This window comes from Schistocerca piceifrons, chromosome 1 (assembly GCF_021461385.2).
Source record: "Schistocerca piceifrons isolate TAMUIC-IGC-003096 chromosome 1, iqSchPice1.1, whole genome shotgun sequence".
NCBI lineage: Eukaryota > Metazoa > Arthropoda > Insecta > Orthoptera > Acrididae > Schistocerca > Schistocerca piceifrons.
Window position 1 is genome coordinate 124212323 of NC_060138.1, and position 20994 is coordinate 124233316.

A 20994-nucleotide genomic window follows, 5' to 3' on the forward strand; every position below is an offset into this window, starting at 1 on the left:
CATATAACACATTTTCAGTGTCATTAAACGACAAAGTAGACAAAAAATGTTTCATTTCATTGATATTTTGAGCAAGGTCATCAAAGATATTTTAAAACAATCGTGGTAATTGCCCCTCTGTGCTGGTAATGTATTCTGCAAATTCGTCAACACACCATTCACATTTCCTGCTGCTTGCGTTGGACCTGTTGACATTTAACGTAAACCACAAGTAGTCAGAGTGTCCTCAAATCTGTATTCATCTCAATCACGTACATAATTGTGAAACACACACCTGCTTCTTATAATACGAGGGCTGTTCGGAAAGTAAGGTCCGATAGGGCGCGAAATGGAAACCACTGTCAAAATGTTTTATTTCCAACAGTTAGATATACTTTCCAGCTACTACTCTACATAGTCGCTGCTCCGACTCGACATTGCACATGATCAAACACTTCGCATCTTCATTGACCCCTGCAGAGCGCGGCTGAGAATTGTCATGAAGGAAATGCACGACAGCTCTGCTATGTGGGCTGCATGACATCAGGCGAAATCTCTCACCAGGCCTTCATACTAGGCAGGAGACATTGTTTTCTAAGCATCTTTACGTGCGCACTGTGCCCTCAGAGCAGAAAAGAATGACGTGACACGATCAAAAGGGCACACAAGAGATACTGCCCAACTCCTCTGTGCAAAGCATCAACAGGTTTTCACTGTGATTTCCATTTCGCGTCCTGTCGGGCATTACTTTCCGAATAGCCCCCGTATCTTCAGGAATTTCTAGAGATTAATTCAAAAGACGATGGAAAAATCTCCAATCGTTGAAAAGAATGCCAAAAGCACTTTCAGTAACGTTCGTCAAAGGAGCTCCGCGACATTCAGAAATACGGAAATAGACTCCCGTCATCCTGTATGTGGACCATCAACCTTCTCAACAATACTATTCAATGAGTTTGAACTGTGACTGGATATCTTCCTCTTTCTTACAGGCCGACGGAGAAAAGTTATCTGTGAAGTGGTCAGACGGCCACAGCAGCCAGTACACGCTGGAGTGGCTCCAGGACCGCAGCTTCCACCCGGAAGACCAGAAGAAGTGGCTGGAGGAGACCTACAGGCTGCCCAAGGCTGGCTGGAATGCCGAAAACTTCGAATCCATCCTCCAGAGATTCAAGTATAGCGACGTCGTAAACAGGTAAAAGCCACGTCGTGAAATGAGCCACGACTGTGTAGTGGAACGAAACAATTTCCAACATCTTCATGACCGCATTTAACTTCACCTTGCTCTGCAATTTTTCTTCTTTGGGTTGCTGCGTCGGTATTAATCTACTTTCATTAACTCTAAAACTGACAGTAACTCACGTTTTACTGGATAAGTACTTAGCTGTTCTCTGGAGAGGGAAGAACGTCCGTTACAGTTCGTTAGCAACAACGAAAATTTTCTCTCGGCGTTAATTCCTTGCTGTTTCCACTTCTTGTCGTGCATTACTTCCTTTTTAAGTTCGCAGTATTCATTCTTTCGATCGCCAAGCTTTCCATTGCTTTTTGTTTTCTATTTCTTTTGCATATCTCCTTTCAGTCTCTATTCTTCTTACGAGATATTTGCTTTCGCGAACATAATTTTCAACGATTTCTCTTAAGTGCATCGTATCTGCTTTTGTACAATGATTTTTATTCCGTGAGCAACGCTGTCCTATTCCTGTCGTTTCCAAAAGTGTTTATGTTTTCTAAGAGGACCATACAGTCTCCATGGTTGGTCTACTCAACACACGCTTTTTAAAAATTACTACCTCCAAATATACTATAATTTTTAGTAAACTCAAGAGAAACAACCAAAGATGGATACTAGATCAGTTTTTGTTATTTTTGTTATTAAAAAAATAAATTTTTGCGTTTTATTTACTTAGCTACTTTACCGCCTCCCGCTCTTCTTTTACAGCCAGGAACATTTTCGTGGGTGGCTAGAAGCAATGGCCAAGTATGGTGTCGCTATTATGTACGATACACCTCCAACGGTAGAGTCATTGCGTGAACTGGGAGACAAAGTAATGTACCCTCGAAGGACTCCTTATGGGTAAGATCTTTTTGTTTTTAATTGTATGAAACACTGAATAGCTCTCTGTAGTGCAACGTTTTCTTTTCGTTACCTTGTGGCGACTTGTGAACATGCAAAACCCACGTAGACTACACATGTTCATTTTTCGTTACTTTGCAGTTTGCAGTACCATGTGAAGATCAAACCCGACGCCACAAATGTGGCGTTCCTCAAGGATAAGCTAGAGATGCACACGGATCTTATGTATTGTGAAAACAAGCCCGGGGTAAGATATTCTCACTGATGTGGTGCAACGAGTGAAGACTACTAAAAGTCTTGTCTACATAAAACCCACAGTATGATAACTAATAAAACATTTATTTTTTTCAGATAAATATGCTTCACTGTGTGGTGCAGACGAAAGGAACTGGAGGTGATAACCTGTTGACTGACGGTTACTATCTGAGCGAAAAGCTAAAAGTTACCAACCCTGAGGCGTACAAAACTCTGAGCACCGTCCCTGTAACATGGTCAGACGTTGGAAAGCATGGAGGGAGGCTCTTCTACTTCTTGTACAGGACACCTGTCATCACGTAAGTCTGGTTTTATACTTCCGTGCTTTAAGGATGGGACCTCTTACGAGGGTTGGAACTTTAATAGAGCAACTATTTACTTACAGCTCGTACAAAATAGATACGTTAAAGAATGCATTAAGGAACACGAACGGCACATGCGGCTAAAACAAAGTTCAAAATCGGCAGTAACGGAACATCATGAGAACTGTGGCTCTGACATCGATTTTAATAACGTACGTGTACTGGCTAAGGAAACAAACTTTTATAGAAGAAAGGTCCGAGAAGCGGTTGAAATTTCTAAGAATGCATCTAGTTTCAATAGAGAGGACGGCTATAGGCTTACGACATCGTGGCTCCCCGCCATCAAGAAAGTAAATACGCGGCCGCGGTGTGTGAGCGGCGTAAACAACGCGCTGCAAGTCACTTCGGCGGACAATAATATTTTGGGTAAACATTCCCCCTCTCTTGCTCTGTCCGTTTCGAATCTAGCCAGTGATGACGACCAACCAATAGCCGTAGCAGTAATTTCAACCAATAACCCTATCTCCAGCCTTTCTATCCAACGACGATGGGCCGCCAATGGTGTCCACTGGAGATTAGCTAACAACGTCCCTTCTTCTGCGTCAGAGCGAGAATATTAGTGTTGTAGCGGCGACCGAAACGGTCGCGGGGTTGAAGTGACATATAGTAGAGATGGGACCCCTCCACGCCCGCACCAACGTGGTGACCAGACCAAAAGTTCTACTGTCACCTCCGTCAACATGTTAGTTATCTAATAAATGGAGCACAGGAAGCTGGGGTGTGATGTTATCCGTGCGTCTGGGTAAGACTACGCATTAACAAAAAAAATGGTTCAAATGGCTCTGAGCACTAAGGGACTCAACTGCTGTGGTCATAAGTCCCCTAGAACTTAGAACTACTTAAACCTAACTAACCTAAGGACATCACACACATCCATGCCCGAGGCAGGATTCGAACCTGCGACCGTAGCGGTCGTGCGGTTCCAGACTGTAGTGCCTTTAACCGCTCGGCCACTCCGGCCGGCTTACGCATTAACACGGTCCATCAGGTGATAGATAGTGGACGAAACGCGAATGAGGGTAGCAATTTGAAGAGAAGAGGGAAAAAAGTGCCAAGGCTCGTGCCGTGGAAAAAAGACCTCTGCGACAGTGGGATGGGTAGTAAGAGCAGTAGCGGCTTACTAGATGCGATAGTTCATGCAAAGTTGGGTTTGTTAGTGTGGGTATCACGCATCATTACCGTGGCAGGCGATGGCTATGTATCCCAATTTGCTGCAGCGGCTGCATTCTTGGAACAATCAATCTCACTGTGTGGGGGGTGTGTGGAGCTTGTCTGCATACAGTGTACGGTACGGCTTCCCTGCGTGGTGCCAGTTATTCGGCAGTGTGTTCCAGCTGGATATCCAGTAATGGCGTCTGATTAACAGGGGCTCACCTGTACCGTTGTGTTTGCGTGTGCTTGGCCATAGATGTTAGGTCCTTACAAGTATGTCTTTTGGTCTTTTATGTTTCCATCTATGGTTGTGGTCGTAGTTCCCCAGATTCAGAATAAACTGGTTCTGCGAATGTCTGGAGTTTCTGTATAGTGTGGTGAGTTTGCGGATTACCTCCATGAGAGTCTCAAGTCGGTATTCCCGGTGAAGGTCCGCGATGCGTGTGTATCGTGGAGCATTGCTTATCATTTTGAGTACTTTGTTTTGTATGAGCTGCAGACGGCGCAGGCGTGTGGGCGCAGCGTATCCCCAGACAGGAGCTGCGTACGTCACCAGGGGTCGAATAAGTGTCATGTACATGGACCTCGACACCCTTCTGTTCAGAGTGCTACGCCTGTTGAGCATAGGGTAGAGCTATTTGAGCCTCGCGCTTGCACGGTTGGTCATGTGTTGTGTGTGGTCCCCCCAGAGTAATTTCCGGTCCAGCCAGACACCGTGGTATTTGACTTTCTCACGGAAACGTATTGGGCGTGCATGTAGAGTTATTGGTCTGCAGTATCGGTGTTTGCGCAGTTGCTTCGGTCTTCTAGTGAACAGAACGGCTTCGCACTTGTCGACGTTTACTCTAACACGCCACTCTGAGTGCAGTCTGTAAGCATGACGTAATGTTTGATGGTTTCCAATCTTGCGCGAGGATGGCAATGTCATCCGCGTAGATTGCCATCGTTGTGTTGTGTGTGGTTGGAAGATCGTTTATGTAGAGGTTAAACAGTAGGGGCCCTAGGATGCTTCCCTGGGGTACTCTTGCATGTATACCGTGTCGTGTTGATTGTTTTCCCTGCACGTCTGTGTTGAAACTCCTGTCCGTGAGGTATGAGTGTGTCAGACGGACCAGCCCGTCGGGGAATCCCGTGTCGCTGAGTTTGCAAATGAGGCCGTTGTGCCATAGACGGTCGAAAGCCTTTTCGATGTCCAGGAATACCGCCCCTGTTCCTTCGTTTGTGTTGAAGCCATGTGTTATATGTTCAACGACCCGTAAGAGTTGTTGTGTTGTGGAGTGGTGATTCCTGAAGCCGAATAGCTCCGGTCTCAGGATGTCATTTCTTATGCAGTGCCTAGTGATGCGTTTGAGAAACACCTTCTCAACAATCTTGCTGAGAGAGCTCAGAAGGCTGATGGCGGGAACCGCGGAGCAGCCCGCGAACAACAACACAACGGAAGAGGACGGACACGACCAACGAAGGACAGAAAGAACAACAAGATCGAAACAACGGAGTCACAAGAAAACCTAACAACCGCGTCCACTCGTACGCAGAACAAGAAAGTAAATAAGCTGTCTAAGGCGAGGCGATGTGTCCAGAGACGTACGCAAGATTAGACTGGTTGGCTGAGCTTTTTTTTTCTTTTCCTTTATTGAATTTCAATTCCCCCCGAAGGGGGCGGGCTGGGAGCAGCTTAGTACGCTGCTCTACAGCCTACAGACTTTTTTTAAAAAACGGAAGAAGAAGAGAAACAAGAAAAACAGGCGATAAAACGGTGACTTAAAGTGTAAAATGGCGGAAAATCGTGGAAAGTTAAAACAGAAAGCAAAGGGGTTGGCAATGTTAATAAAATACACAGAAATCAGACAAGTAACATAGTAGACACACAATTAAAAAAAAACATGGCGACAGTCTGGTTTCTGTTCGCACGAGATAAAAAAAAAAAAAAATCACACCCAGCGACAGTTTGATGGCCGTTCGCAGCACTTCCAAAAGACACACAACACAGAACACTCACTGTAAAACACTGCACGAAAATGGCAGCACAAAGATGACACTCCCTAGCCAAGGGCAGATGGGGGGGGGGGGACCTGGAGAAGGCGGAAGACAAGGAGGGAGGAGAGGAAAAAAAACGAAAAAAAGGGGGGGAACCAAAGGAGGGAGGGGACTCATAAGGGGGAGAGGGGCAGGGCAGACGTGATGCGAGAGGGAAAGGCAGATGAGGGAAATGCAAAAGGACTCGGGGGAGAGAAGGGGGCAGAGAGAGGGGAGTTGGGGAAAAAGAGGATGGAAGGAGGGGGGAGAGGGAGCCTAGGAAAGCGACAGGGGAAAGGAGGGGGAGTGAGGATCAGAACTGATAGGAGGGGTAAATGGAGGGAGAGAGGGCATCATCCGGGAGGGGGAGTTGATGGAAGCCACCTTGGGAAAGGAGATGAAGGGTGTAGAGATGGAGGGTAGGGGGGACACAACAGTGAAGACGTGGCAGGGGGAGGGGAAGGGAGAGGAGAGGAGCAACCAGGGGGTGAGGGGGATCAAGGTGGCGGGAGGTGTAGAGTATGCGGATATGTTCGAGGAATAGGAGCAGATTGGGGAAAGGAATGAGGTCATAGAGGATCTGCGTGTGGGACGGGAGGCGTATATGGAAGGCAAGGCGGAGTGCATGACACTCGATCTGGAGGGACTTATAGAATTTGGGGGGGGGGCAGATATCCAGGCAGGACTACCATAACAGAGGATGGGATGGATTAAGGATTTGTAGGTGTGGAAGATGGTAGAGGGGTGCAACCGCCATGTCTGGCCAGAGAGGAGTTTGAGGAGTCGGAGGCGGTTGTGGACTTTGGATTGGATGGAGCGGAGATGAGGGATCCAGGTAAGGTGACAGTCAATGGTGAGGCCAAGGTAGGTAGGGGGGGGATGAGGCGGACAGAACGGGCACAGATGGTAAGGGAGAAAATCCAGGAGCCGGAAGGAGCGAGTGGTACGACCTGCGATGATTGCCTGGGTCTTGGAAGGATTGATCTTCAGGAGCCACTGGTTACACCATGCGGCAAAAAGGTCATGGTGATTCTGGATAAGGCGTTGGGACCGTTGAAGGGTAGGAGCTAGGGCGAGGAATGCGGTGTCATCGGCATATTGCAAGAGGTGTACTGGAGGTGGGGGGGGGGGGGGGGGGTTGGCTGAGCGAGAGGCAGGCGCTTAAGTACTCTATCGGGGGCTCCGCTATTGGCCGCTGGAAGCACGTGTTCCACTGTGGCGCCCTCACACTAAATGCGAGCAAGGAGGCGCGCGCCGCCACAGCTTATGGCGCGATGGTGCAGAGACCTCTAGGGGTCTTCGACGTCCATGACGTCTGGCGGGGAATCAAATTCCGTGGCGCGCGGTACCAGATTTAGCCTATGACTATGGCCCACCAATGGCAGCCATATGATTTTTAACCAATACTATCACTTCTCTAGCACGAACGCCTGAAAACTCTCCCTTTATAAGAGGACGCGACACTCGTCTCTGACAGAGTTCTAGCAGTAGTGGTCACCAGAAGATCCTGAGCAAGATCCCAGCAGAGGGGTCGAAACGTCTATCATTTTAGAAGAAACATGACGCGGTCTAATAACCCAAAAGATTTTAACCTCAGTGACAACGGCCACGAAAGCCTGCAAACTTAAATAAAAGAAATACGTGTTTCAAAGTTTTACTGACCTTCAAAGTAGTCACCAGCATTGTGTCTAACCTGTTGCCAGCGATGTGGAAGTCGTAGGATACTCTTAGCAGTGCTAGTTATGTTGCCAGTTCGAGCGGCGCGGTCTATTGTCCGACGAATTTGTAGCAGTTCTGAGGCAAAGCCGTGGTGAAGTGTTTCCTTCACTTAAGCAGGACTTGCTTGAGCATTGTCCTGCAAAATGATGGTCAGGTCCTGCAGAAAGTGTCATCGCTTCTGTCTCTAAGCTGGTCGTAGGTTGTGTCCCAAATATAAACAGCATAGAGACAGAAGTGATGACACTTTCTGCAGGACCTGATCATTATTTTACAGGACAATGCTCAAGCACGTACAGTGCAAGCTGTTACTGATTTGTTTGACTGATGGGGCTGCTAAGTGCTATATCAACTATTGTACTCCCCTGAATTAAGCCCTCGTATGTTCAACTCGATTTCTAAACTGAAGGAAACACTTCACGGCATTCGCTTCAGAACTGCTACAAATTCGTCGGGAAATAGACCGCTCCGCTCGAGATGTCAACACAACTGACACTGCTAAGAGTATCCTATGACTTCCACATCGCTGGCAACGCGTTATGCACAATGCTCGTGACTACTTTGAAGGTCAGCAAAACTTTGAAAAACGTATCTGTTTTGTACGAGCTGTAAATAAATGCCGGCCGGTGTGGCCGAGCGGTTCTAGCCGCTTCAGTCTGGAACCGCAAGACCGTTACGGTCGCAGGTTCGAATCCTGCCTCGGGCGTGGATGTGTGTGATGTTCTTAGGTTACTTAGGTTTAAATAGGGGACTGATGACCTCAGATGTTAAGTCCCATAGTGCTCAGAGCCATTTGAACCATTTTTTTTCTAAATAAATAGTTGCCACTATTAAAGTTCCAACCCTCTTATATACACTAACTGACAAGAATGATGAAGCAGTTAGAAGGGAAGGGTCCGCAGCTCGTGGTCGTGCGGCAAAGTTCTCGCTTCCCGCGCCCGGGTTCCCGGGTTCGATTCCCGGTGGGTTCAGGGATTTTCTCTGCCTCGTGATGACTGGGTGTTGTGTGATGTCCTTAGGTTAGTTAGGTTTAAGTAGTTCTAAGTTCTAGGGGACTGATGACCATAGATGTTAAGTCCCATAGTGCTCAGAGCCATTTGAACCATTTTTTAGAAGGGAAGGAAAAATGAAAATGAAAACATTGCGGATTGAGGGTAACTTATCTTACGCTGCTTACAAAATCGAGTCAGATTTACAAATAGCATCATAGTATGAGCACGCGTATTGGTATAACATTGCAACGTCTGAGTCATCGATGCATGCACTTCTTTGGTTGGGAAGAGTGTCGTAAGGCCATAGCATCCTCTCCTGAGGCAAACTGGCCGACAGCTGTTGTAACTGGTCCTCGATTCGACGTTCACATCTGGACCAAATTGGTTCAAATGGCTCTGAGCACTATGGGACTTAACATCTGAGGTCATCAGTCCCCTAGAACTTAGAACTACGTAAACCTAACTAACCTAAGGACATCACACAAATCCATGCCCGAGGCAGGATTCGAACCTGCGACCGTAGCAGCAGCGCGGTTCCGGACTGAAGCGCCTAGAACCGCTCGGCCACCACGGCCGGCTACATCTGGACCCATACATGTGCTATCAGGGACAGATCTAGGGATCTTGCTACCTATGAGGTTACCTCAGCATCACGCAGACAGTTCATACAGACATGTGCCATGTGCAGACATGCACATTCTCCACTGTTGTAACTCGTACCTGAGTTGACGTTCAGAGCTGAACCCATTCCTAAACTATCAGGGACTAATATACGGATCGTGTTAGCCATGAGGTTATCTTAACATCACGCAGACAGAATGAGATTTTCACTCTGCAGCGGAGTGTGCGCAGGTGTGAAACTTCCTGACAGATTAAAACTGTGTGCTGGACCGAGACTCGAACTCAGGACCTTTGCCTTTCGCGGGAAAGTGCTCTACCAACTGAGCTCCCAAGCACGACTCATGCCCTGTCCTCACAGCTTTACTTCCGCCAATACCTCGTCTCCTACCTTCCAAACTTTACAGAAGCTCTCCTGCGAACCTTGCAGAACCAGCACTCCTGAAGGAAAGGATATTGTAGAGACATGGCTTGGCCACGGCCTAGGGGATGTAGCTCAGTTGGTAGAGCACTTGCCCGTGAAAGGCAAAGGTCCCGAATTCGAGTCTCGGTCCGGCACACAGTTTTAATCGGCCAGGAAGTTTCACGCAGGCAGTTCATACAGACATGTTCCATGTGTGGACAAGCATTCTCCACTGTTGTAACTGGTCTTTGAGTTGACGTTCAGAGGTGAACCCGTTCATATACCATCAGGGACATATCTGCGGATCTCGCTAGCCACGAGAGTACCTTAACATCACGCAGATAATTCATATGGATATATGCCAAATGTGGATAAACATTCTCCTGTTGAAAAGTAGCATCACTGTATTTTCACATGAAAGGTTGTTTATGAGGATGCAGGATGTTCGTGGCGTACTATTGTGCCATCAAAGTTCCTTGTATCACTACGAACTGTGATCTGAAGTCATATCCGACGGATCTGCACGCCATGACCTCCACTCTGCTTCTCCAAACAGTGAAAGAATGGGATCTCTCCTCATGTCGCCGCTCTACTCGCCGACTATGGTCATCCGGGGTAGTCCAGAACCGCGATCCACGGCTCAACACAATGCGAAACCATTCTGCATTGGGAGAATGGGATCTCTTTCCACGTCGCCCATCGTTGTAGTGTAGAATCGCGACTCGTCGCTGAACACAATGCAACACCATTCATCAGTCACGGCACCGCTCCAAACGCAGCCATTTGTGTTGTGGCATTAATGGCAGAAAATGGTTCCAATGGCTCTAAGGAATATGGGACTTAACATCTGAGGTCATCAGTCCCCTAGAACTTAGAACTACTTAAAACACACATCCATGCCCGAGGCAGGATTCGAACCTGCAACCGTTAATGGCAGCCTATCCATGAGACGGTAATTACTCGGTCCGGCTGCCGCTAGTCTGTGATCAGGGAGTCCATTTCTGGGAGTCCATTACGCATTCTTGTACGCCAGGCGCAGATGTGAAGGGTTCACCGCGTGGTTGGTGCAGGTTGCAGGTCAGCCACGGTCGACCGAAATGTTGACGATGAGTATGCCTGCTTCAAGCTCCCACGCAATCGGAGCACTGTCACATCAGAATGTACCACAAATCTCTGTGCTGCACGATGCTGCCAACCATCCAAATGGTCACCCACATTGAGGTCCCTTAGAAACTCACTCAGGTCTTGATAACCATCAAATGAATAGGCGGCGTCTCCACGTCCTCCAATTAGGCTCCTTTAACAGTATGCTGATACAATAGCCCTATACTTAACAATAATTTACAACCGCTCGCTCGACGAAAGATCCGCACCCAAATACTGAAAAGTTACAAAAGTCACACCAATATTCAAGCAAGGTAATTAGAGTAATCCAATAATTAAGTGAGCGTCGATATGCAGCAGGGTTTTGGATCATATATTGTGTTCGAACATTATGAATTACCTCGAAGAGAACGGCCTATTGACACACCGTCAACACGGATTTAGAAAACGTCGTTCTTGCGAAACATGACTAGCTCTTTACTCACACGAAGTATTGAGTGTTATTGACAAGGGATTTCAAATTGATTCCGTATTTCTAGTTTTCCAGAAGGCTTTTGACACTGTACCTCACAAGCGACTTGTAATCAAATTGCGTGCTTATGGAATACCGTCAAAGTTTTGCGACTGGATTCCTGATTTCCTGTCAGAGAGGTCACAGTTCGTAGTAACTGACGGAAAGTCGTCGAGTAAATGAGAAATGACTTCTGGCGTTCCCAAATATAGTGTTATAGGCCCACTTTTGTTGTTTATGCATATAAACGATTTAGGAGACAATATGACCTACATCTTAGGTTGTTTGCGATGATGCCGTCGGTTATCCTCTAGTAACGTAATCAGAAGATTCAAACCAACTGCAAAACGATTTAGATAAGATGTCTGTATGGTACGAAAATTCGCAATTGAACTTAAATAATGAAAAGTGAGAGATCAGTCACATGAGTGCTAAAAGAAATCCGTTAACCTTCGGTTACACGATAAATCAATCAAATATAAAGGCTGTAAATTCAATTAAATACGTAGCAATTACAACTACGAACAACTTAAATTGGAAACAACGCACAGAGAATGTTGTGGGGAAGACGACTGCCTTTGATTGGCAGGATACTTAGAAGATACAACACATCTACTAAAGAGACTGCCTACACTACACTTATCTGTCCTCTTCTGGGATACAACTGCGTGGTGTGAGATCCTTACCAGATACGGTTAACGGAGTACATCGAGAAAGCTTGGGGAAGAGCAACACGTTTTTCACTATCGAGAAACAGCGGACAAAATGTCATGGACATGATACAGATTTGGAGTCGATGTCATTAACACAAAGGCGTTTCTCGTTGCGGCGGGATCTCCTCACGAAATTTCAGTAACCAACTTTGTCCTCCGAGTGCGAAAATATTTTGTGAAATCAGAGTTCGCACGGAAAGAAATAGGTGTTCGTTTTTCCCGTGCGCTGTTCGAGATTGGAATAATAGAGAATCATTCTAAAGGTGGGTCGATGAACCGTTTCCAGGCACTTATGTATGATTTGCAGAGTATCTATGTAGATTTAGACAGAGATCGTTAAACATATAACTCTGTTCACGCTCCTAATATATCCTACCAGACATGGTAATAACACTAAACACAAAAAACACAAACGCATTCTACATGTTAAAAAGAATTGCAGCTCGAGCTAATGGTGTATACATGTACAAAGTACACCCGGCCTTGTCTTCCGGATGCTTCAGTTTCTTTTTCTCGGGTGGTGTACACAAAGTTTATTTGTCCTTATCACACATCAGTCTCGATTTCTCAAGCAATCATCTTCATATCGTCGTTACAGTGAGTGACTCATCACATATAATAGATATGCCTATACATACTGCCTCATTAAAACTAAATATGGGATCTAATTTCTTCTAAGATTCACATACTGATACTGAAATCTTGGCTTAGAAATGATCGTTAACATACGCAGAAAAAAAGCTTCTACGAATTTTCTGTGTGAACTTTCGCCGACATCTCAGTGAGTCGTCAAACAGGCCTAAAGGCCTTGCCGCCGTGCCACGCAAACAAACATCACGGAAACAAACAAACTTTGGAAATACGTGCAGTAAATATGTAGAGTAAGATCTATATCTAACAGTACACGCATAACAGCAACAGTAAGCACAAAAAAATCACTACTAAGACAATATTTCATACTGAAGGGAGTTTTGGCTCATAACCGCACATATGCACTTATCTCGCGAAATGACTGTTAGCGGAACCATGATTACTGGAACGTTTTTGTTCCTGTTATCATATGGTTCAAATGGCTCTGAGCACTATGGGACTTAACATATGAGGTCATCAGCCCCCTAGAACTTAGAACTGCTTAAACCTAACTAACCTACAGACATCACACACATCCATGCCCGAGGCAGTATTCGAACCTGCGACCGTAGCGGTCGCGCGGTTCCAGACTGATGCGCTTCGAACCGCTCGGCCACTCTGGCCGGCAGTAAGCAAATGTACAGTATTTAAGATATAGGTTTAAATAGCCTTCTAACACGAATTTGATACTCTTGAAGTTATCAGAAGAAAATGCAGAAAGCGAAAGGTTATCTGCAACTTTTACAGAAAATGGGCTGTAGTTCCTTGAGAGAAGCAAGATTCAAATCCCTGTCCCGCTATCTGGATGTAGTTTTGCTAAAGCTAGATACAGGAGTACCGGGATATATGCCTCCTCCTACTTGTTTTGTACTCTGTCTCTGATACTTTCGTCGTGGACGAGGAGTTAAATCCTAATATTCTTTGTTATTCTCTGAGGTCAGATATAATGAGCTGTCCAGTTCACGTGACAGTTGGTAGTGAAAACATTCTTGTCTTTTTGTCTTACACCCATAACGTAGTTGGACTCTTGCTGTTGTGACCATGCAAGTTACAAGTGTACCGCACACTGTGTCTACATCTGTATCTATGAGGTTTGTTTTTTAAGTAAGGTCCTCACTTAAAACTTCCGGGCTGATAGGCCGTGGTCGAAGTATAAAACACGGCCTATCAGCCCGGAAGTTTTAAGTGAAGACAATACCGGCCATGAAAGCTTACATTATAAGTAAGGTCCGTTTGAACATAAGTACACAACAAAAGGTTATTTCAAAAAACTAAATTTATTTTCAGAAATTACATACCTCACTCTATTTTTCGACATAGTTGCCAAGTTTGTTCAAACATGCATCATACCCCTCAACCAATTTTAAAATACCTTCTTCATAAAAACTTGCCGCCTGCTCTGATAACCAAGAGTTCACTGCCGTTTTCACGTCGTCGTCATCACTGTAACAGTTTCCACTGAGGTGTTGTTTGAGGTGGAGGAACAGATGGTAATCGCTCGGCGCAAGATCAGGCCTGTAGGGTGGGTGGTCTAAAGCTTCCCAGCCAAAATTGTCCAATAAATTGCGGGTGTGACCTGCAGTGTGAGGTCTTGCGTTGTCATGGAGAAGGACAATTCCCTTTGTCAGCATGCCATGCATTTTGTTTTGCGTCGTTGTGCATAGCTTTCTCAGGGTTTGGCAGTATGCTTCTGCGTTGATAGTGGTTCCTTGTTGCAGGAAGTCGACCAACAAAATACCATGCCCATCCCAAAACACAAACGCCATGATTTTGCGCTGGGACAGAGTCTGTTTGGCCTTCATCTTTACAGGCGACTGTGTGTGTCTCCATTCCATGCTCTGTTACTTCGATTCGGGCGTGATATGGGAAACCCTTGTTTCGTCTCCAGTTACGATCTGACTCAAGAAGCCGTCACCTTCTTCGTGATAACGAGTCAAGAACTTCATCGCACACTCAAACCTTTGGCTTTTGTGGTCCTCTGTTAGGAGTTTTGGGACCTAACAGGAGCACAATTTTCTAAACTTTGTTCAGAAACAATGTTCTAAAGCACTGATATCGACACGTCAGGAAATTCGTTTGAGAGACCTGTTATTGTGAGGCACCTGTTCTCACGAATCCTCGCTTCCACTCAAGCCACCAAATCGTCTGTAATCAAAGAAGGGCGACCGGAGCGGTCGTCATCATGAACGCTGTCACGGCCATCTTTGAAATCTCGTACCCACTTACGCACTTTGCTTTCACTCATAACAACATCACCGTACACTTCGCAAATCTGTCGATGAATTTCCGCAGCACACAGGTTCCTTGCTGACAAAAACCGTATCACTGAGGGAACCTCACACGTGGCGGGCGAGTTGATAGTTTTAAACATTTTGAAAGCACAGAACAGAACCGTACAGGTTAGCTACAGAGCTGAAACTGAGTGCAGTTGTACCTGAGGCATGCCGGTACACGACGCACGCGCTCGTTGCGGTGTGCGCGTGAACTACTAGTGTCTACAACAAAACGGACCTCACTTAAAAAACACGCCTGGTACATCTACATCAATACTCCACAATCCTCGTTACGGAGGGTGGCGGATGGTACTACGTACCACTACTAGTCATTTCCATTCCTGTTCCACTCACAAACAGGACGAGGGAGGAACAACTGTCTATATGCATCCATATGAGACCTAAACTCTCGTATCTTGTATTCCTGGTACTTAGGGGCAATGTATGTTGGAGGCAACAGAATCGTTCTGCAGCCAGCTTCAAATGCCGGTTCTCTAAATTTTCTCAGTAGTGTTCCTTAAAAAGAATATCGCCTTCCCTCCAGCGATTCTCGTTTGAGTTCCCGAAGCATCTCTGTAACACTGATGTGTTGTTTGAATCTACCACAACAACCCTAGCAGTCCGCCTCTATTTTGCTTCGATGTCTTCACCGGCTTAATGTGCTTGCACCCCAGAACTTCGTATCAAAGATAAATACACCTCATTATCGCAAAACAAGATTTTGCTTAAATGAAAAAGTAGTTACCTTCGTGAGGTCAGTCACGGAATGCAGCGTTGCGTGCACGATTGACAGTTATTGCCATGTGGCTATCGACACACAAACATATTTATGTACTGTTCATGGCAATACAGTTATATCACCAAGTGGTTACAGTTATAAACAAGGGTGTAAACTGGTTTCGCAGGGCATAGTGGATCAGGTTGTGGAAAGGGGCCAAGGTCAGTTACTGTTACTTATCTTATGTGACCTGTGGTTATACAAGAAAACACAACTTTATTCCTCAAGCCAATGCACAGTTTTCTCTTTAAAACGACAAAGATCAATTCACGGCTGAGGGCCCATGTAACTTCTCCAGAATAAGTTTAAATGATTCCTTTTAAAACACCAGGATTCAGAGTAATGGCTGAAGGCCTTAAAATTGCAGTATCTTCTCAGGCAAAGGACGAAACAATATTACAGATCAGCAAGGAAATTCTTTCAAAGCCAAGCATTTACAAATTTCGGCTAAAGGCCATATTAAGGAAAATTAAAGTTAATTCTTCGGCTGAAAGCCCAATTTTTTTAAAAAAATTTCTTTATATAATAAAACAGACTTTAAAGATAAGCCCTTACACAGTACAACAGAAAAACATCTTAAGAAAACTTGAAGTATCTTGTCGGCTGAAGGCCCAAGCAATTACTCAAGAATAACTAAAGACAACCTTAAGATAAACATTTACAGAACACGGCTGAAGGCCGTTTCAAGAATTCAAAATAATTAAAGAGAAACCTTACAGACAAGGATTTACATATTAAAGCCACAAATTCTGAAACAAACGTGGCTGAAGGCCTGAGTACAGAGCAACAAGAATTTTAAAAGAAACACGGCTGAAGGCCTAATCTCAAAGTTGATATGAAGTTCGGCTGAAGGCCATGTACTAAACATAAGACAGACAATATTAATACATGGCTGAAGGTCTGGCACAGAACCTGTGACCAAATAAAATAACAAACAACAGTCAATGGTACTCAGAAGTGTTCCAAGGGTCGGCCTTGGGAGGAAACTCTAACCATAGTTAGGCGAGACAGACAGCCAAGTGTAACACCAAACAATCGGGTTGCAGCACGACCTACGGACGGCTGACGAACCAACCAACCACTTAATCAATTCCCTTCCACCTGACCAACAGCATGACAACCAAAGATATCAAAGGTATCAGTGAAGATCAGGATCGCAGCAGGATTATGTCTTTATAATTGGCATATAAACACAGTCAAGGCACAATAAACACTCAAAGAGAAAACAAGAACAATACCAAGCTGTGGAACTACACGCCATGCCGGACAGCATCAACACAGCCACACACTGCCACACACAGCCACACACTGCCACAAAACTACACTAACGACCAGGGCATGTAACCGGAACATTAATGGCCACAAGGCAGAAGACACCGCTGGTGCACTTCACTAATAAATTATAATCATTTCAAAGGTAAAACACCATACAGGGAGACGGCTGCAACATTTTGCAGACTCCAACACACCATCATGTTGCTACTTGCAGGGACAGCCCAGGATGCCACAAGCAGCAACCAACAAAGAGATGTCACAACAGTTCAGCTTTCATGGCAGGTTCACTGATAACTCAACTCCAGTATGCAGGTGCGGTGGGCGACGACCTTAGCAGTTCACGCAGCTAGTGCCACACAATTCCGACTACGCGTGCACGCCACCAGCGGCCCCGGCCTGATTACACGCTGCAGACTTCCTCGCTGCTCCGCCACACCCGACCAACTGCCCATACGCGGAAATGGTCAAAAGATCAAATACACGTCGGCCGATGAGACGACCGATCGAACGACCAACCAACGGTCGTTCCCGATCCAGTCTTCTTCAGTCAGACAGTCCATGTGTGTCGCCAGCGTTCGGCAAGTACTGGCTGTTCGCACTTCACTGGCGCTCTGTGCCCGACGCCCCTTCGTCTCCGACTGGTGCTCCGTCCCCAACTGTTGCTCCGAGGCCCCCTGACTTCCACACACACGACGATCCAAAAATACTATCGGTCGCTCCAGAGATAGTACGACAGAGCACTTATCGATAAGCGCTGCCGGCCGCGGTGGTCTAGCGGTTCTAGGCGCTCAGTCCGGACCCGCGGGACTGCTACGGTCGCAGGTTCGAATCCTGCCTCGGGCATGGATGTGTGTGATGTCCTTAGGTTAGTTAGGTTTAAGTAGTTCTAAGTTCTAGGGGACTGATGACCACAGATGTTAAGTCCCATAGTGCTCAGAGCCATTTGAACCATTTGATAAGCGCTGCTGCTGCCACTCACAGGCAGGTAAGGCAGGAAGTTAGTGACGCCAGTAAATGGAATAAGAAAACGAGCAGCAGTACGGTAAGAAAAGATGACAAAGAATAAACGGAATGAACACGAGCTGCGCACTGCTCAAAGGGCAGTAAACAAAGTCCAAACAATAGAACCAAATAATCACTTTAAATGAGAATTCTGACTCTAAGTCGTGGAACTAAAGTTCATTTGTGTCCATGTATAGTTACTGTAAGTTAATTAATAACTTGGAGGTTACATCTAAATGAACGTTATCTATTCACCTAAAGATTAACTTCAGTTAATGATAGTTATTCTGTCACTTGAAGGCTACGCCCAACTGGAAGACTGACTGTTTATGCGGCGACGAAGTCCAATGAGGCAGTGGTCGCTAGTGAGAGTAAGGATTCATCCTAGCAACGGATCGGCAGCTCGTTGACTTGCTGAGTAGCGTGTATCCTGGACTGGCTCAGTAACTGGAACTCGTTCACTAGGTGCCGTGCAGCCTCTTAAATGCTCGCTGTGCTGGTTCCTCGTTCTATTACCATGCGGGCACGTGAGCGGCCTAGAAACAGTCTGGTGACTGTAGCAGCGCTGGTCGCCATGTTGCAGCCACAGGTTCGCGCAGAGCTTCCCACAAGTGCGCCAGGAAACATGTTTATATTTATTTGATATTGACACCTGCCGGTGTGGCAACCTGTCAGCCATGGCTGATATACAGTGAAGCCGAAGTCGTAGGTACAGCAAAATTCTTGCTAACTCCTTTTCTGTTCCTGCTGCGCGTCTCTGGAACAAGTTGTACACTCTGTGCATAATTCATTACCTTTTGCATTTCTAAAAAAGCTGCAACACTTCCTTTTTTGAGTCTCATAAATTTTCTCTTAAAAGTTGGTATTCATGACCAGTTTCTCTCTGTCAAACAGTGAAGCAAATGCTCCCATCTTCTCCGAGTTACGCCTCGTTGTGTCTTCACCTTTATCTACAAGATGTTCTATATTATTCGCCACTCCCTTCAATACTTGTGTTCTGTCATGGTCCTCCTTTTACGCACATTCCATCCCTTCTCTCAGTCCATTGCTACCAGCGCTCTCTACCACACTTTAACTAGTCTTTGTTAATCTACTTTTGACGAACGATTTTTTCTGCTGTAGCTACTACTGTTTACACTGTTAATGGTACAGTTATTTCTAAGTCGAAATAAATAAATAATAAAAATGTGCTGAGTCCGGTGGACAACGAGGTTGTGGCCCTATAGCACCTCGATCCGGCAATGCCTGCGTGCCGCCAGCGGTGCGGGCATGTCTGCGTGCTGCCAGACCTCTCTGCTGCTCCGTCCCAACCGAACTCGCGACACATCCGACCCAAAGATAGCACGGGTACTAGATATCGATAAACACTGCTGCTGCCACTTGCGGACAGACAACGCTAGCAAACGTTGTGGCGCCAGTAAACAGAAGAAGAAAACGAGACGCCACTATTCCTATTACACGATGCCTACCTACCAACGCCACCAACCCGAGCCGCACATGGCTCAGCCGAAAGCGAATTTCTTGACATCAACTGCATTAGGTATAGATCTAGAATCCAATAGTGACATATGAAAATGTATGCCAGATTCGAACCTGTGTTTCCTGCTTATCACGAGCGGTTGCCTTAATCACTTCAACTATCAATGCTTGCTTCTCAGGCCGATCCAACTTCCGCATGTCACACTGTTTACATCTATATCTCACAGTCCAGTGATTTCATCATCAGTGATCTACGATATAAAGACGTGGACAGTGTGATACGTGGAAGTTTGGGTCGGTCCGGGCAGTGAGCACGAATAGCTGAAGTGGTTAAGGTGATCACTCATAGTAGGCGGTAAATCCGAATTCGAGTCCTGGTCTGGCACATATTTTCATATGTCACTACAGGGTAGTAGATCTATACCTAATGCTGTTGATGTCAAGAAATTCGCGTTCAGTGAATTTATTTCGAATTACACTTCTGGAAATTGAAATAAGAACACCGTGAATTCATTGTCCCAGGAAGGGGAAACTTTATTGACACATTCCTGGGGTCAGATACATCACATGATCACACTGACAGAACCACAGGCACATAGACACAGGCAACAGAGCATGCACAATGTCGGCACTAGTACAGTGTATATCCACCTTTCGCAGCAATGCAGGCTGCTATTCTCCCATGGAGACGATCGTAGAGATGCTGGATGTAGTCCTGTGGAACGGCTTGCCATGCCATTTCCACCTGGCGCCTCAGTTGGACCAGCGTTCGTGCTGGACGTGCAGACCGCGTGAGACGACGCTTCATCCAGTCCCAAACATGCTCAATGGGGGACAGATCCGGAGATCTTGCTGGCCAGGGTAGTTGACTTACACCTTCTAGAGCACGTTGGGTGGCACGGGATACATGCGGACGTGCACTGTCCTGTTGGAACAGCAAGTTCCCTTGCCGGTCTAGGAATGGTAGAACGATGGGTTCGATGACGGTTTGGATGTACCGTGCACTATTCAGTGTCCCCTCGACGATCACCAGTGGTGTACGGCCAGTGTAGGAGATCGCTCCCCACACCATGATGCCGGTTGTTGGCCCTGTGTGCCTCGGTCGTATGCAGTCCTGATTGTGGCGCTCACCTGCACGGCGCCAAACACGCATACGACCATCATTGGCACCCAGAAGCGACTCTCATCGCTGAAGACGACACGTCTCCATTCGTCCCTCCATTCACGCCTGTCGCGACACCACTGGAGGTGGGCTGCACGATGTTGGGGCGTGAGTGGAAGACGGCCTAACGGTGTGCGGGACCGTAGCCCAGCTTCATGGAGACGGTTGCGAATGGTCCTCGCCGATACCCCAGGAGCAACAGTGTCCCTAATTTGCTGGGAAGTGGCGGTGCGGTCCCCTAAGGCACTGCGTAGGATCCTACGGTCTTGGCGTGCATCCGCGCGTCGCTGCGTTCCCGTCCCAGGTCGACGGGCACGTGCACCATCCGCCGACCACTGGCGACAACATCGATGTACTGTGGAGACCTCACGCCCCACGTGTTGAGCAATTCGGCGGTACGTCCACCCGGCCTCCCGCATGCCCACTATACGCCCTCGCTCAAAGTCCGTCAACTGCACATACGGTTCACGTCCACGCTGTCGCGGCATGCTACCAGTGTTAAA

The 20994-nt window shown here is 46.5% G+C and overlaps 1 protein-coding gene across 1 annotated transcript in view; it reads left to right on the forward strand.

The window, feature by feature from the left end:
• LOC124788677 (gamma-butyrobetaine dioxygenase-like) overlaps positions 1 to 20994 on the forward strand; it is a 53977-nt gene that overhangs the window by 22880 nt on the left and 10103 nt on the right. Inside the window, exons 4-7 of the mRNA XM_047255962.1 lie at positions 969 to 1171; positions 1916 to 2050; positions 2192 to 2297; positions 2402 to 2604. Coding sequence (XP_047111918.1) covers positions 969 to 1171; positions 1916 to 2050; positions 2192 to 2297; positions 2402 to 2604 — 647 coding nt within the window. The remainder of the gene's footprint in view (positions 1 to 968; positions 1172 to 1915; positions 2051 to 2191; positions 2298 to 2401; positions 2605 to 20994) is intronic.